General features: G+C 37.4%; 5 protein-coding genes across 8 annotated transcripts in view; 4 read left to right on the top strand and 1 right to left on the bottom strand.

Moving 5' to 3' along the window:
- The first annotated feature begins 371 nt into the window (after positions 1-371).
- LOC119067506 (set1/Ash2 histone methyltransferase complex subunit ASH2) lies at positions 372-6,179 on the top strand. 2 transcript variants are annotated; one of them, XM_037170517.1, is made up of 8 exons: positions 372-615; positions 679-857; positions 923-1,085; positions 1,159-1,340; positions 4,882-5,265; positions 5,332-5,615; positions 5,679-5,942; positions 6,014-6,179. In XM_037170517.1, the coding sequence occupies exons 1-8, from the start codon at positions 506-508 to the stop codon at positions 6,116-6,118; spliced, it is 1,671 nt and encodes a 556-aa protein (XP_037026412.1). In that variant the 5' UTR covers positions 372-505; the 3' UTR covers positions 6,119-6,179. The 2 variants fall into 2 exon arrangements, with proteins under 2 accessions (XP_037026412.1, XP_037026413.1); XM_037170518.1 differs by lacking the exons at positions 372-615; positions 679-857; positions 923-1,085; positions 1,159-1,340 and adding an exon at positions 3,762-4,159.
- On the bottom strand, positions 6,153-7,213 carry LOC119067507 (bolA-like protein DDB_G0274169). Of its 2 annotated transcripts, XM_037170519.1 has the most exons (4): positions 7,147-7,213; positions 6,886-7,085; positions 6,485-6,520; positions 6,153-6,423 (listed from the first exon to the last, which is right to left on the bottom strand). In XM_037170519.1, the coding sequence occupies exons 1-4, from the start codon at positions 7,151-7,153 to the stop codon at positions 6,274-6,276; spliced, it is 393 nt and encodes a 130-aa protein (XP_037026414.1). In that variant the 5' UTR covers positions 7,154-7,213; the 3' UTR covers positions 6,153-6,273. The 2 variants fall into 2 exon arrangements, with proteins under 2 accessions (XP_037026414.1, XP_037026415.1); XM_037170520.1 differs by lacking the exon at positions 7,147-7,213 and having other exon boundaries at positions 6,886-7,137.
- A 1,811-nt stretch (positions 7,214-9,024) lies between these two features.
- LOC119067505 (mediator of RNA polymerase II transcription subunit 18-like) lies at positions 9,025-10,153 on the top strand. 2 transcript variants are annotated; one of them, XM_037170515.1, is made up of 3 exons: positions 9,025-9,411; positions 9,494-9,584; positions 9,644-10,153. In XM_037170515.1, the coding sequence occupies exons 1-3, from the start codon at positions 9,287-9,289 to the stop codon at positions 10,085-10,087; spliced, it is 660 nt and encodes a 219-aa protein (XP_037026410.1). In that variant the 5' UTR covers positions 9,025-9,286; the 3' UTR covers positions 10,088-10,153. The 2 variants fall into 2 exon arrangements, with proteins under 2 accessions (XP_037026410.1, XP_037026411.1); XM_037170516.1 differs by having other exon boundaries at positions 9,027-9,411; positions 9,647-10,153.
- A 2,894-nt stretch (positions 10,154-13,047) lies between these two features.
- Positions 13,048-15,247, top strand: LOC119067504. The gene is made up of 4 exons (XM_037170514.1): positions 13,048-14,088; positions 14,169-14,414; positions 14,557-14,728; positions 14,809-15,247. The coding sequence occupies exons 1-4, from the start codon at positions 13,214-13,216 to the stop codon at positions 14,962-14,964; spliced, it is 1,449 nt and encodes a 482-aa protein (XP_037026409.1). The 5' UTR covers positions 13,048-13,213; the 3' UTR covers positions 14,965-15,247.
- A 267-nt stretch (positions 15,248-15,514) lies between these two features.
- LOC119067269 (myophilin-like) overlaps positions 15,515-15,663 on the top strand; it is a 24,844-nt gene continuing 24,695 nt past the window's right edge. Inside the window, 1 exon segment of the mRNA XM_037170148.1 lies at positions 15,515-15,526. Within this exon segment, the coding sequence (XP_037026043.1) occupies positions 15,515-15,526 (12 nt within the window).

Genomic DNA, 15,663 nt, shown 5'->3' with positions numbered 1-15,663 from the left:
TTAAACAGTCTGGAAATTCTGAACTCATCGAACTATAGCTACGATCAAATCACGGACTCTCAAGGAATTATGAATTTTTCCATTCTCCATTTTAAGTGCTAATGTCGTACAATTTGAATCACGCAATTTGAATTAAAGGATGAACACTTACCTTTATGTTTTATTTCCTCTTAGCCGTGTACGCTCCGTTTAGCTAAACCACGCCTCTTTTTTATTGTTTAAAGAGTAAACGGAATGCAAATGGAGCGTAAACGGATTAAGAGGAAATCAAGCATTACTTCCACCATTCCATATTTTAACTTCAAAATTCAAATTTACCTCTCTTTCTATGGGTTCATTTTGCAGTGACAGCCCGAATGAACGATGACCATAAATTTGTGGTGTGCGCGTAATGTCATAATCCAAACAAGAAATTATTTTCCAATTCCATTATACCCTGGGCACAGTTAAATAAGTTGAATTAAGATCACTGTTTTTACCGTTGAAATAAACACCAAATAACATCATGGACTCTCCAACGGACGAGAATGGTATAAGCACATTTGAAAATGGAAATAAATCGTACAGCAATAACAAGCCAGTCAAAACGGAGGAGAAGCAAGGCAATTGTTATTGGTAAGAGTGGAAGTAAACGTTAGATATCTGTGGAGTGAATTGAAAATGCCTGTTTCCTTGCAGTGGCAAAGATCGGAACATGAACATTCTGGAATTGCTTTGTGTGACATGCAACCGTTGGTTTCACGAATCTTGCATCGGCTTCCAGTTGGGAAAATTGATCCCATTTTCCACCAATTACATTTTTGTTTGCAAAAATTGCTCACCGACTGGATTGGAAAGTTTTCGGAAGACACAAGCCAGTACGTGGTTGCGAATGTTGAATGTCCGATTCGATTTCAATTCGAAATCATTTCCATCATTTCAGCAATATCTCAAATGTGCACAACTGCCATTGCCAATTTGCAGCAAACGGCCGCTAAAGAGGGAAAAGCCAAGCTAATGTTCAGCAAGGACATGGATATCATACCGTTCATCGATCAATATTGGGAGGCGATGACAACAATGCCGCGACGAGTTACCCAGTCATGGTAATTTGATTCGGGATGTCCTCGGGCGATCTGGGCAATCAGATTGATTTTGTGTTTTGTGCGAATGTTGCAGGTATCTGACCGTGCAGCGAACGCTAGTCAAAGATATACACACAACGTTTTCGTACGAAGAAACTGCTGACAAGGGTCAGATGTACGGTTTGATTTCGTTGGACTTAACACAAATAAAACCAAATTACGATGCAATGGTCAAGGGTGGAACGTTACGGATCAGTGACGATGGATATGCACAGGGTGAGGAGCTCTTTTTTTATGACAATGAACAATGTGTGGAGTGAACAGTTGAAACACATAGTCGTTTAGCTCTGCAGAAAATATTTCTGATAACTGAGTTGCCGGATTAACTTCCAATAATTATTTTGATTTATCATAACATTGATTCAATTGACTCTCACCAACCTACCGGTATTGCAAATTAATCTAATTTTGCAATCTTTACGCGCCAGAACATAACTTTGAAATTTTTCATTAGTACTAACACATAAAAAGACAAAGCTACAACTGGAAAAGTTCTGATGGTGCGCGAAACACGAACTCTTCTAAATATATCTGTCGATTAAGAACCTTGTCGGGTAAAATTCAGACATTTTTTGAAAGGAGAGAATAATCTCAAAAGTTGAAATTGACTGCCCTAGCCGGACATAGAAACAATGTTTTCTTCCCGGTAAACGAGTCAAATTGCCGGTAACCAAGAACTTAAGACTGACCTCCCGTTACGCAGTCGATTTGCGTAATTTTAATGAAATCTTAAACATTTCGCAAAACAAAACTTGTTTTTTAGAGGTCGCGCAAAAATTTGGACAACCATAGTCTTGATTTTTACAGAAGTAATCCGCGAAGAGGAAACCTCTATTTTTGACGTCATTAACATGGTTAACCAGTGATTAACATGATGACGAATCAGTGATTAACCGTAATTTAACCGGGGGAATGTCGTAAAACTAAAAATTTATCGTGAAATATGGTGGTCAATCAAGGCTAACCATGCTAAAAGAGTGGTTTCCCCCTCGGTAACGGTAAACGACCCTTCCTTTTTTGATAAAGGACAAAAACTAGAATTCATTTTTTTTGTGTGAATTCACAGGGTTTTCACTGAAAATTCACTGTGATTGCTTTTCAATATTCCTGGTGTAAAGAGACTTGGTTCACTCATCTGATCAAAGTAAATGTAGTGACTGTGGGGTTTCGTTATTATTTCGCCGTGTGCGATCAGCCAGGAAAGAGACGATGGAATTAATATTGTTTTATCGAATCTACAAAATGAGGTTAAGTTTGATATTGTGAGTACCGAATAGAAAGAATAAAATCTCAAAATTGAAAGAATTTTCGAACCGAATACTGAACCGCAATCGCGTTTTTCGAAATCCTTGACTGATGGTCCAAGCGTTTGAAGTTCTAAGCCTTATCATTATTAAATAAGAATTCATAGGAATTCTATCACCGAAATCAATGCACTGCAAACTGAGTACCAGAACAGATTTTTTTAAGGGTCAGTTGGCTTACTTACTTTTTATCGAAACTCGGAGCGGAGTGGCAATGTACTAATATTAAAAATTAAATTTACATAAGAAATTCTGACTACTGCCCCTTCTCCGACTATACCCAGACACTAGAAAGCGATGTATTTCTACCGCTATCTCTCCTAGGTAAGCAGTGAAGCACAATCACGTAAGGACCTGACCCTCAATTGTAGACCTTTCATTTTCTTTGTCAATTTTATGATCCAGGTCCATGCATCAAGATGGTATTTTGTTACATAGTATGGTCCCACTAAAATAGTCGATCGATTTTGGAATCGAAATTTGCAACAGAGTCCCTATCTCGTTGCTTTCATATTCATCTTTGACACTACGGAGTCAATTTTCCCACTAGAGTCTGATTCTCGATTTCCAGTACAATACAATAGGATTGCGAAATTCTGACTACCTTATCTAAATTTGGTTCTGTCACTCGGTTTGCCTAGTGTTGCCGAAATTCACTAAATTAGAACAGTGTTAGATAGGTAACCAGAGCAACACGCAATATCCCCGTTCATTCTACTGTGAAATTAAAAAGAAAAATTCCAAAGAGTTCTTAATGAGCTCATTGGCGTGTCTTTCTTAAAATTGGAACGTAATTAACGCGAAACTCCATCGAAAATAGTAACGTGCATTTTTACACTTTTCTCCTCGACTCGGCATATCGGCTAAATTCAAAATGTAACGCCGACGAACAACACACAAAAAATGTATAAAAACTACTCACGCTGCTGTGTGTAAAGTCCTTATCGTAGCACAATATATATATATAAATTGAATAATTCTGTGGAGTGGATATACTTTGTACGATTCAAATTTGGTCGTTGTTGTTGTTGTTTTCCATTCTGTTATTTTCTTTTCGCATTTTATGTTTGTTTCATTCATTCATCGTGTATAGAAATTAAACAGCCCATCGTATAACCACATTATATAAGTGAGGTGTATTTCATTCAATATCGTGTCGTCGTCATAATAAAGAGAAGAAGAAAAAAAAAATTTAATAAAATAAAGTCTAAAAACTGTGGGCATACATGTATTATGCCGTTTACCCATGTTTCACTGATATATATTTATATTTATACTAAATAACGTATATATAGCCGAGTATGTGAGTTGTGTGGTGTTTCTTATTTCAGTTGAAAGATAATTGTAAACACGACCAAACATTAAACGATTTTTTTTCCTTTCTATTTAATCGTTGATATGAATGAAAATTGATATTTATTTGTTGTTCTCGTTTATCTCTGTGCTATTTCTATGGTTTAAGCAATGTTGCATGTGATGTAATTTTTGTTTTATTCATTCGGTCGGTAAATTTTGGCTTCTCGTTTTTTTTATCAACTGATCCCAACGAGAAGAAGACACAATAAATTCTTTAGAATATTTAAGTGAACAATTCCGAGAGAGAGAGAGAAAGAAAAATAAACGGAAGAAAACCAAAATTTTGTGAAAATTTGAATGGGATCGTTGAGGTGATAAAACAGAAACGGTTCAGCGGCGATTAAACGGATCATTGATTAAACATAATGGACGAACGTACGTGGTGTGATAATTCATTTTATTTCTAATATAGCTGAGAATAATACATCAATTTAGGTCGACTCGTACTAAATAAAATATTAACACAAAGCTTATACAGCAAAACATAATGCAGCACTTCAAGCTGAACGATACAACCTTGAACTTTGCAATTTTCTTGAACGTTTTTTTTCAGTTTTATTATACATTATACAGTCAAGGAAACATATATATATCGAAATGAAGTGGCTAGTGTCATATGTATTCCAATATATACCTAATGGACAAACTTTGTTTAATTCGTTTCAACAATTACGATACTAACACACTTGATGTATTTCGTTTCGCATAGCTAACTTCTGAAGTCATCAATGTTATGGAACGAGTTTATCGATCTGTAGTACTACAAGTACAAGTTCAAAGTTGAACGAAAACTGATGAATTTTTGAAAAAATGTTTGGTTTTGTTTTACCGAAGTCAATATAAAGACGAAAATTTAAAACGACCTCAAATGACCTAAATACTTAATTAATATAGAGATTTCCGGTACAGACAAATGAACCAGAGTCTATTTGGTTCAGTCTGAAACTGAACCCAATTTTTTCTTTGGCATCAGGCCGCCGCATAAAGTTTGCTTGCGTCTTTAGGCCAAAAAACTTGAGATTTAAAAGTTCAGTTTAGTTGGGAATACTGACTGACTTTTCAGACATTTTCTAAATATCTTCGTTCAAAATTTACAGCCAGCCTTTCAAAAGGAGGTCGACACAACAAACGAAAACTGCCCGGTGGCGATTCGGGACCAGCTGGTAAAAAAGGTCGACCTGCCGGCGATATATCGTCCAATGTCAAACTGCCAGCTCATGGTTACCCATTGGAACATCCATTCAACAAAGATGGCTATCGATACATTTTAGCCGAACCGGATCCGCATGCACCGTTTCGACAGGAGTTCGACGAATCGGCTGATTGGGCCGGAAAGCCAATACCAGGATGGTTGTATCGAGCCCTGTCACCGAATTCCGTACTGCTGGCTCTGCACGATCGAGCGTCACAGTTGAAAATTTCCGAAGATCGATTGGCTGTCACAGGTGACAAAGGTTATTGCATGGTCAGAGCATCGCATTGTAGGTTCAAATTGCTTTAATTGAAAGATGTCGATATCCTTCACAGCTTATTGTTAATCCTTGTAGTTGTAACCAGAGGTTCATGGTACTTTGAAGTGACAATTGAAGAGATGCCGGAAGGTGCAGCTACTCGCTTAGGTTGGGGACAAGAATATGCCAATTTACAAGCTCCACTGGGTTACGATAAATTTGGATATTCGTGGCGATCTCTCAAAGGAACAAAATTCCATGAATCCAACGGTAAATCATATAGTGGCGGTTATGGTGAAGGGGACACGTTGGGTTTCCTAATTGTATTACCCCAAACATCCCAGAACATCAATTATATGCCGAATACATTTAAAGATCGGGTAAGTTACCATCAACAGGTGAAGTAGGCAAGGTCTGACGATGTTTTCTGTTCGTTTCGACAGCCGTTGGTGAAATTCAAAAGTCATTTGTACTACGAAGATAAAGATCGTGTCAGCGAAACGTTGAAAAATCTTACTCCAGTCAAAGGAAGCAAAATAATTTTCTTCAAAAATGGTGAATCTCAAGGCGAAGCCTTCGTGGACATATACCATGGCGCCTACTATCCGGCCATATCAGTATTCAAAAATGCTACGGTTAGTGTCAACTTTGGCCCGACATCAACATTTAAGTATCCGGAAATCGAAGAACAATACCAGTGTCGAGCGGTGAGTCCATAATGACCGTTTTGTTCGCAGACTTTGCGGCGGAAATGAAACGAATTGTCTTTTTGTTGCAGATGCACGATCGTGTTGAAGATTTAATTTGCGAGCAATCGTTAGCTGACATGATGTACTTCACCGAAAACGATGGCAAACTGAGACTGGACAATTTCAGTTTATGAGATTAGTGTACCTTTTTTGTTCGTTCATTTATCCGCTTCTGTTCACGAAAAATCAAATTTTTATTTTTTTCGTTTCTCTTCTATTTTTTGTCTGTACAAAGGAAAAACAAATAAAACATTTTGCTATTTAACGGTTCCCCGAAACACCGGTGAAATCATTTTCCAAATCCGCCGCGACAATTCGGACTCGGCTCCAATTTGTACGTATCGTCCCATTGCGTTGGTGTTTTGGCTTCGATGGACAGTGCATGCACAAAGTTTCCCTGTAATTTGGTCTTCACCAAATCGTTTATCAGCCGATGTCTCTGAAATGTAGGAAAAATGAAGAGTAATGGGAAGCACAACTATCACTTTCGGTGATGTTACCTTCAACAGGGACAGGTCCTGAAACTTTTCGGAAACCTAAAATGGCAAACAGAAATTTGAGTTTATTTCCAATCGTTGGATTAATCAAGCACGAGAAGGAAAGCCTAGTATATCTGCTATTAACGCACTATAAACAGGCACCAGAATCTTTTTAACGGTCACAAAACAGCAGTGTATTTCAAATCTGTTCTGGTGCCTGTTTATAGTGCTATACAATGGCTTCTTGGTGGTTCAATGGTTCAAAAAGACCCAATCCAAAAAGGACCAGGTCTCTGAAACATAATCGACATTGTAAAACATCAGACAAGTGTCTTTGGTGTTCGTGCACTGTGATTTGCGAAACCGCTACTGGAAGTCAGAGAGACTATTCTAGGTATTTATTGGGACCGAGCCACACATACCACTAGTACTTTAAAATGCGTTTCGGATCCCTTTGGTACGTTGTGCATGTACGACTCATTAACCACTTCGAGGTGAACGGGTTGAAGACCATCTTTTATAGACTCAGTTATTGCTATTGCTATCGGACCTGCATCACTGTGACTGCTCATCTTGAAAGTTGCATTTAATAGTCGTTTTACTCCTCTGGTCACTACTGATGCTGAAAAATTATTGGATTAAAAAATGGTTGAGTTATTGCCTCGAGATATGAATCCTTGTACCGAGCATATCTCCAGTCACAAATTTGTAAACAAAAACAGACAGAATTGTGTCATTTGACACTTTCGGTTTCAGTTAGTTCGGTTAGTTCATTTCAGAACGAAAGTCCCAGCAGCAAAATTTCCAATTTATGAAACAAAAAGCTTGAAATTGAAGTGTGAATCGTGAAGGGACGAAAAGGATGGTGAGGAAGTAAGTACTGAATGGGTTAAACCTGAAACTTTCTGAAGCAGAGAGAAATTTTTTGCCTGACAACGAAAATGGGAGAAGATTACTCGAGCTGTTACCAACTGATTTAGAATTAGCTCAGTGAAATTTAATTTACAAGAATCGACCTGCCCTGTCAAATAAGCTCTTGACATCACGATAAGTTAAGTACTTACTGTTTTGCACACGTACAAAATCGCACTTTCGGATCTAAGCGAAGTAAAAACGTGGGCAAGGCAGTAATGACAAATTTTTGTTATTCTTTGTTTAGTCGATTAGACTAATTCACGCCAGAAGTGCGGTCGAAATTCAAAATGGAAAGTGCGGAGATCTTTCTAACGTAGCGTCATTTCGTCAATTCAACGATCAAGAGGGTTCATTGAACCGTCTTGAAAATTACCGCAATTTGACTTTTGATTCTGGAGCGCCTGTATAGCTTCCGATCTGCATCATACGAGGTAATCGATGTAACTTAGATTATTAATGAATCCTTAAGATTTCTTGACATTTGAAATCTTCTCGTTCAAAAAATTCAGCAGTGAAATCGACTTATCGAATGTGATAAAGAGATCCAGAATGGCATGACAATGCAGAGGCGCCGACTTCATTTTTCGAATAGTGTTGCCCAAAAAAGTCCCTTTTTCGTATAATCCGAAATTGATATTTTTGTAAAATTTACTTATCGATAACAGCCGTGTACTGGACACTTGAACATTGGGTTAGACTGCTTTATAGGACCCATTATATACAGTCGTTGTTATTTCATTTTACTTACTGTCAAATTTCAGCTGTTTTTTCAATGCATTTTGAATTGGCAAAACAGCTGAATTTTGATAGCAAGTAAAATGAAATGACAACGACTGTACAAAAAATAAAAGATAATTGCGAGCGTAGCGAGGTCTTTTTTTATAATTATGCTGCTAAAAAGATCAAATGTTGTCGTAAATTCGAATGAAGATAAAGTTCGTTCCTAGACGGACCCTCAAAAACTTCGCTAACGCTCTCGTACGTAAACATTCACACTTGGATATATATACGCACGCACACATTCGTCATGTAATTAACATACTATTACAAAACTGGAATGATTCAGTTTGATAAATCTTATTCATTTCGCTTCGTTTCAGTGAAACATTTTTTAAGAAATGGAAATTGCATTGTTGCTGTGGATCCTCAAAATCTCCAAATTTTTATCAGAATAAAGTTCCGCACCGATTAAAAATAAAATTGAAAATGGAGGTAACGTAATTCCGAGAATGTAGTGAAGGTAACGCTGAAATTAGTCATATAAAGTGAAATGCCGCGCAGCGAGAATTTTTGACTTGCTTCGTTTTCTTCTACAGTTTAACCATTTTTGATTTAAAAATGATTTTTATTGTGTCGTCGAGTGTTGCTCAGCCTCGTCGAATTTGGTCACAGTGTTGCTCGAGCCTCGCGGCAATACCGTAGTCGGCGCCTCTGTGACAATGTCATGATGACATCAAAAAGCCGACTAACCAGAAACGTATTGAATCATCCATATCGTTCTTCATATTCGATGAAGTTATACACCGTACACACAGAAAATCGTCGAACGTGTTAACAATAGAGTCGCAAACAATAAACAATAGAAGCTCTTCCATCGTTTACGCCTCTATTGCTCACATTTTCGACGATTTTCTGTGCGCACGTATTTGCGTTGCAGCAAAGCACATTGCAGTCGTACTACTTGAAGCACACGTATGTTAAAGTCGTGCTAATTGGATGAGTTTTTATGACTTCATCTGTAATCACTGCTCTTTTGTTCCGACTGCTCTTTTTGTGCAAATGACATAAAACTCAGTTTCGTTTCTACCAACCATTTGCATCTTTGTGTGGCCTCATCGCGATTTTTGTCTGATATTTCCAACATTTTTCGTTTTTTGGTTTGCGGCACGAATCAGTGGTTTAATCAAAATGTCCACTGGTTATATCACATCGGCTCTTGATTCACTAGCAAATGCGCTACAAATCATACCACAGCATGAGTATCTGCTCCAGGGAACTATTTTAGACTTGCATGTGGATCATTTGGTACAAAGGTGACTTTCATTGCCTCGGAGACTGTCATAATAAAATCTAAGCCTTTACTAAACCAACCAAAAACATTTCGAATATTTACAGATTGCGTGGCCTCTGCGACAATATGGATCAAGGACTGCAAACATTTCATGATCATGAGATCTGTTTCAGCCTCTTATCAACGAAGGAAGGGGTTTGTGTGCGGAATAATTTCGTCAGCAAATTTATTTACAAGAATTTCTGATCGACGAGCAGGTAGCCCCACTGATTCTGCGAGTTCGTAGGGCCATCGATATAATGGATGCACCGTATCAACTTCGATACATTGGTCAACAAGAAGTGGGTGACCGAACGCGGCCGACGTTGGTGCGAAACAGCTTGGACATTGCGTGTACGCCGACAGTGATTGAGTATCTAAAAGAATTGGGCTGTAACGTCGATTTCGAGTACACTAGCCGTGGTTATATGTTCCGAAAAGGTCGCATGAAAATCACCGTCGCCAAAATATTCAAATTGGGCGGAGTACCTTCGAATCCTGAAAGTTACACGGATCCGATTCCATTCACGCAAAGTTATCTGGTCGAATTATCGGTACTGACAGCTGGTCAGGATGGAATCGGGAAGGAAATGGTGCACTTTGCCGAACAGCTTAGACCGTTAGTGAAACTGGAGAAAATTGACTACAAGAGACTGTGAAATATTTCCCGTAGATTTTGTATTTTGATGTCTAATTTTTGATCGAAAATAAATTGAAATTAGAAAGAATTACCATAAATCCAATCAGTGGACCTAATGTACCACACTAGTTGAATCATATTATAAATTCCTCATATGATCGCTCGACATTTGCTGATGTCTCGAAATCCTCAAATTCCTTTCAATTCTTTGTCTCCGTATATGTTCGTTGCCTGGTGCGTGTAGCTTCTTTCCATAACCAGAGCCCTACTGCCTAATAAACCATTATTTATCAAAGTCGTCGCCCACTCCATTCTTGCCTATCGAAATTAAAGAATATTTACTAGGCCCTACGTTATGGTAGGATCAGGTCCCTTAACTTGATTCCCTAAATGGAAAAAGAAACACGGCAAGGAAGGAAATATCCTCTTTTTAACTCTCTTGTGAAACCCACGGCAGAGTAAAATAAACCAGGCAGTAGCGGTTCATTTTTGAAGCGTCAAATAAGGCACCGAAATGAAATAGAACTCAAATGAACACTGACATAAGCTGAATTTATTTTATTCGCATAATGTAAGGCTACTGGATAATTCATCATCATCATCATCATCATCACCAGTCAAATCAAGCGCTCCTGCCTGGTTTATTTTCCTCTGCCGTGGTAAAACAGAAAACGTATGTGTTGAGGCTACTGGACTGATGTGAATTTGATGGCTTACAATGCATGGGACCTGAACCACTCCGAGATGTTCCTTTGGGAATACTTAACACATTGAAATTAATTGCGGCTTGCCAACTTTCGGGACCCTGGGCTTTACTTAAATAGTCGAGTAATGCCTCCAAATAAATTTCTAAAAATCCAAAACTGAATAGACCGTGTGCGATTTTGAGAAAAAAGTTTCATATTTCAATAAAAATAAGATTTACCATGAAAACCATTGAAAAAAATATTTAAATTTTTTTATAGAAATTATTGAAAAATATTGTTGCCATCCCGATGCCATCCCACTTATTAGAATCTTAGTAAGAATCCAATTAGAATGAATTAGAATGGATCGGATATCCTTTTAGTCTCATTCAAATTACAGCTTTTAAAGTGAGATATAAAATCAAGCAGACATTTTTCAGATATTCTGTTAACACTTTTGTTCTACAGAATAATAATCTACATCAATTAAAATAAATTATTTATACTGCACACGGTCTATTCTAGATTTTTAGAAATTTATTTGGAGGCATTACACGACTATTTAAGTAAAGTCCAGGGTCCCGAAATTTGACAAGCCGCAATTATTTTGAATGTGATTCCTTTGGTACTTAATTCCTTCATAATTAGATCGATATTGCCCATAAACTAACTTGACTTCAGGAATTTTGTTCCTCGTCTATTGAACTTTGAAAGTCGGTCCAGTATTGATCAAGTTATCGTGTCATCAATCGCTATAGCAACGGACTTCAAGCATGAGTTATACTCTAAATTCAGACATTACAGTATTTTCCAATCAAACTCCAACACTTCATTCATCAATAACAGTAAGATGCATTTCCTGAAGTAAGACTCTTGACTTTGCAGTCGATGGAATTAAGGAACATCGGTGACCGTTCGGCCATTACAAATATGTTCTAATAGATGAAGTTCCTCGTTTCGTTCTCTCCGAGGTTCTCTCTCTCTCTCTCTCTCTCTCTCTCTCTCTCACTCTCATTTCTCTCTATTTCTCTAAGTTGCGTTGAAAGGGTTCGTATTAGGAATTCGTTCCCAGTGCGATTTACACACTGAAAATTGAATATTTGTTAAATTTTTGAGACCTATAGGTCAATAAAAAACATAAGCGTATGGTGCGTATGGTGTCACTTCATCATTTCCACTGAATGCATTTTAATGAATGCAATCAGGTCCTATTTTAACACTAGCTCACTAACGATAATGGACGGGCGGAATTACTTTCTAATTTAAAACGAAAATAAAAGTAAAACGACTAGATAGACACTTCAATGTTGGAACATATTAGTGACGCCATAAAAGACGTCTCGTGAAAAGGGCTCCAAGCTTCAATTTTGTATTGTTCATTTAAATATCATTGAGTGCGAAACACAGTCAATGGTGACATACTACACTCAATCAATGTCGAACCTCCATATCAAATAATATTTCTTCTTTAGGCATTGCATCGCATTACATTTTAAAACTAATTTCCAAAAATAGAACCTATAATCGACTTCATATCGCCCATATTGGGGTTGACTTAAAAACAAATTGAAACTTTTATTAATTACTCGTATAGTTTTCGAACAGCCGGGGGTTGGATATCATATAAATTTTGTGTAAAAAAAATTATCGGAAGTACATGTGGTACGACACTTTGTGTTTTGCTATATTGATTGTAGCATTAAATAAAAAAAGTCAACAACACTATGCATGTCTACATCATCACAGAAAAAATTCTATCTGTACTGACGTCATAAACCACCCACACGACAAAACAAGGACCCGACATCATCTATACATTTGCGTATTTTTATATGCCCGTTAAGTGAAAGGAAAATATAATACAAGTTCTTCATCCCATGGAGAAGGGTTGGATTTTAGCTGTTTACGGTGTCGACACTTGACACTTGAATGTTTTACATTCGAATGATTTTTTAAACAAAAGAAAATTTATCTTTTCCAGAATGGTTGATTTTCGTTGAAATAAACTTTTCAGCCAAATCAAAATCTTTTAATAAATCTAGAAATGAAATGTCCTGTAAGTCGCTTGATTTTCGGATAAATTTATTGCACCCCTGAAAAAGCTCGTATAATGTAATCCTTAAAGAACACCCACATATCGCCATAGCTACACACACATAGCCAAACAAATGAACGAGAAAAACTCCTCGTTTCTCCATTATTGATCCAATAAAATTGCATTTGAGTGTGTATGTGCTTTCTTTGACGTCATCACATGAAACGACGTCGTCGTTCTGTGTATTTTAGTTCCACTCGGCAGTTAGAAATTTCTCCCTCATGTGATAAGGTGTAAGCAGTGGTTTTTTCATACACACAGCAGTGTTTTAGTATTAATTTCCAATTTAATTTTTATTTTATTTTTCCCTTCTGGAGAAAACTATAATTGTGTCCATCATATTTGGGATAGATTTCCAAATTTGATGGAGGAATTAAAGGTGCATAGTTCACGACGTGAACATCATCGCAACTCATCAAAATTACGTACAAATGAACGGAACGATTCATTAGTATCCGAAATAGTGGAAATCCGGGCAAAAGACGGTAATGGTGTTGGCGTTAATGTCAATCAACAAAGTGAAAATGCTTCGAATGAAAATCGACTCCTACGCAATGTGGATGCGAATGTGGGCAATAGTGTTGTCCCAGACGTGTCAAACGAGCCCAACACATTGGCGGACAGTACCAGTGTCGAAAAAATTCACAGTGGAATTATTGGATATGTCGATCGGGATATGCAACGAGGACATCGAAAACCCATGTCTGATCCTACGGCGAGTCCAGCGCAACGATCCACACGTAGTAGGAGTAGTGTAGAAAAGAGTCCACGCAGCAAACGTAGCAAATCGGAGTCGAGACGTCGAAGGGAACGGAAAATGATAGCTGCTGGTGAACTTGAAGTGCGACAAGCCAACGAGACCTTGATGCGATATTTGCGGCAATGTAATGATGCATCGTTGTCGGGTGAAATGGAGATCGATAAGAATATCGAGGATCGACGGGTTCATCGGAAAACACGATCGCAACGGGAACGGCGCAACATTCAAGTGGGAAAGTTGAATGGAAGCAGGGAACGAATGTCGGCTAATGGATTAACGAGCATCTTAAGCGATTTAGTCGACGATATAATACCTGGTAATGGAGAAATCTATAATCCATTTACGCCAGTCATATCACCAACGGAAGGTCCACCCGCAAGAATTGAAAAAATGTTTGTACAGACGTCTAGGAATAGTTACAGATCGGTGGATCATGACTTGTATATGAAGCATTCGGGACACGATATCGAAGGCAATGTGTAAGAATTTAGTTCGCCGATTGTGTTGCACTTTTAATCGAACGTGATGGCAAGAGTTGAAATTAATTTTTATATTTCAGACCATCCAATTTTAGTAATAGTGGCATTTACATGTCCTGCACCATACAGCGAATTTGGATATTGCTGACAAATATTTGTCACGGTCTGCTCGGCGGCCTCGCTTTATCTCATATAATTTTCATATCGTCAACGAAACCAAATGATTGGATTCAGGGATCTACCAAACATTATTCTACATTTGCTGAAATGTATGCGAATACATTTTACTGCTTAGCCATCGTTTGCATGGTATCGATATTCGATAGGTAGGTAACGTAATTTTATTTATTGGCGGGAACTTTTCGCTTTGCGATTTGAGATTTTTTTTTTTTTTTTTGAGGGTTTTACTTAGTCCAGTTGTGAGTCATTATCGGTCTGGGAGAATTAATTTTCCTTTTTGTTTGGTAGAATGGACCTGTGTCGAATGAGCCTATCCAATGCCGCTGAATCAATATCCTTCAAGTGGATTATCATTGTAATGATTTATTTAGCGACAATAATACTTAGTCTCTCAGCCGAATCGCTGGACGAACGGCTGTATGTGACTAGCATGAATGTTACCGTATGGGAAGACGAAATAGTAAGAACTATTAACTATTATTCATCTATTGATTGCTGCTTAAAATGTGATTACAACAATATTCAATTTGTCCCGTATAGGAGAACAATCGAGTGTTAAATATCTGGAATTCGATGTCCATAGCACGTAGTATGGGTGCAATATCCGGGTGGATTCTAATCGGATTGTCATCCGAAAATGATTTACTATTCGATCATCTGGTGGAGATGCATCAATATCAACTAAACAATAATTAATTTTGTTAAACTATGAGAGACAGTAGAACTAGGACACGAAATGGAATACACAACATTTAATGTTCATTGAGCAAAATTAAAATAAGAGAAGATGTGAAAATCAAAGGAGAGGAGACGTTTATTTAATCCACATGTTGTATATAAAGATATTTAAACAAAAAGAAACAGAAAATGATCAAATGATAATAAAGATAACAACAACAAACATATTTAGACTGTGTAATTAACAGATAAGCAGAAAATGTAATTATATGAAAGTATTAAAACTTAATGGCTTGTACAAATTTCATTTTTAATTTAATTTTAATTCATTTACAACAAGGACTCATAACTGACGCGATTTCAGTTGCCACAAGTGTTGTACGAAATGGTAGATTAGCTCGGTAAATGGTGTCACACCTTTTCAACAACTGATCACTCCTAAAGCTTACTCTACATTTGCTGGAGTTGGATTAAATAGGACTTTTATTTTACTCACTGCCCCTGGGAAACTAAGTCGTTAGCTCTAATGAAATTACGGGGGCATGCATTAATCACGTTAGTACTTAAAATGGAAGAGGGGGTTCGTCGAAATGATGGAAACAATTTACCAAGAACGTTACGCCTTACAATTAAGGCAATGCATTCACAAAAATTCTAGAGTGGAACTTCATCACGTGTTTGCGAGACATGTTTAGAGAGAATTTGCACTCTCTCTTG

Source organism: Bradysia coprophila (genome assembly GCF_014529535.1).
Source record: "Bradysia coprophila strain Holo2 chromosome X unlocalized genomic scaffold, BU_Bcop_v1 contig_12, whole genome shotgun sequence".
NCBI lineage: Eukaryota > Metazoa > Arthropoda > Insecta > Diptera > Sciaridae > Bradysia > Bradysia coprophila.
The sequence above is the reverse complement of the archived record's forward strand: the minus strand, read 5'-3'. Positions and strand labels throughout refer to the sequence as shown.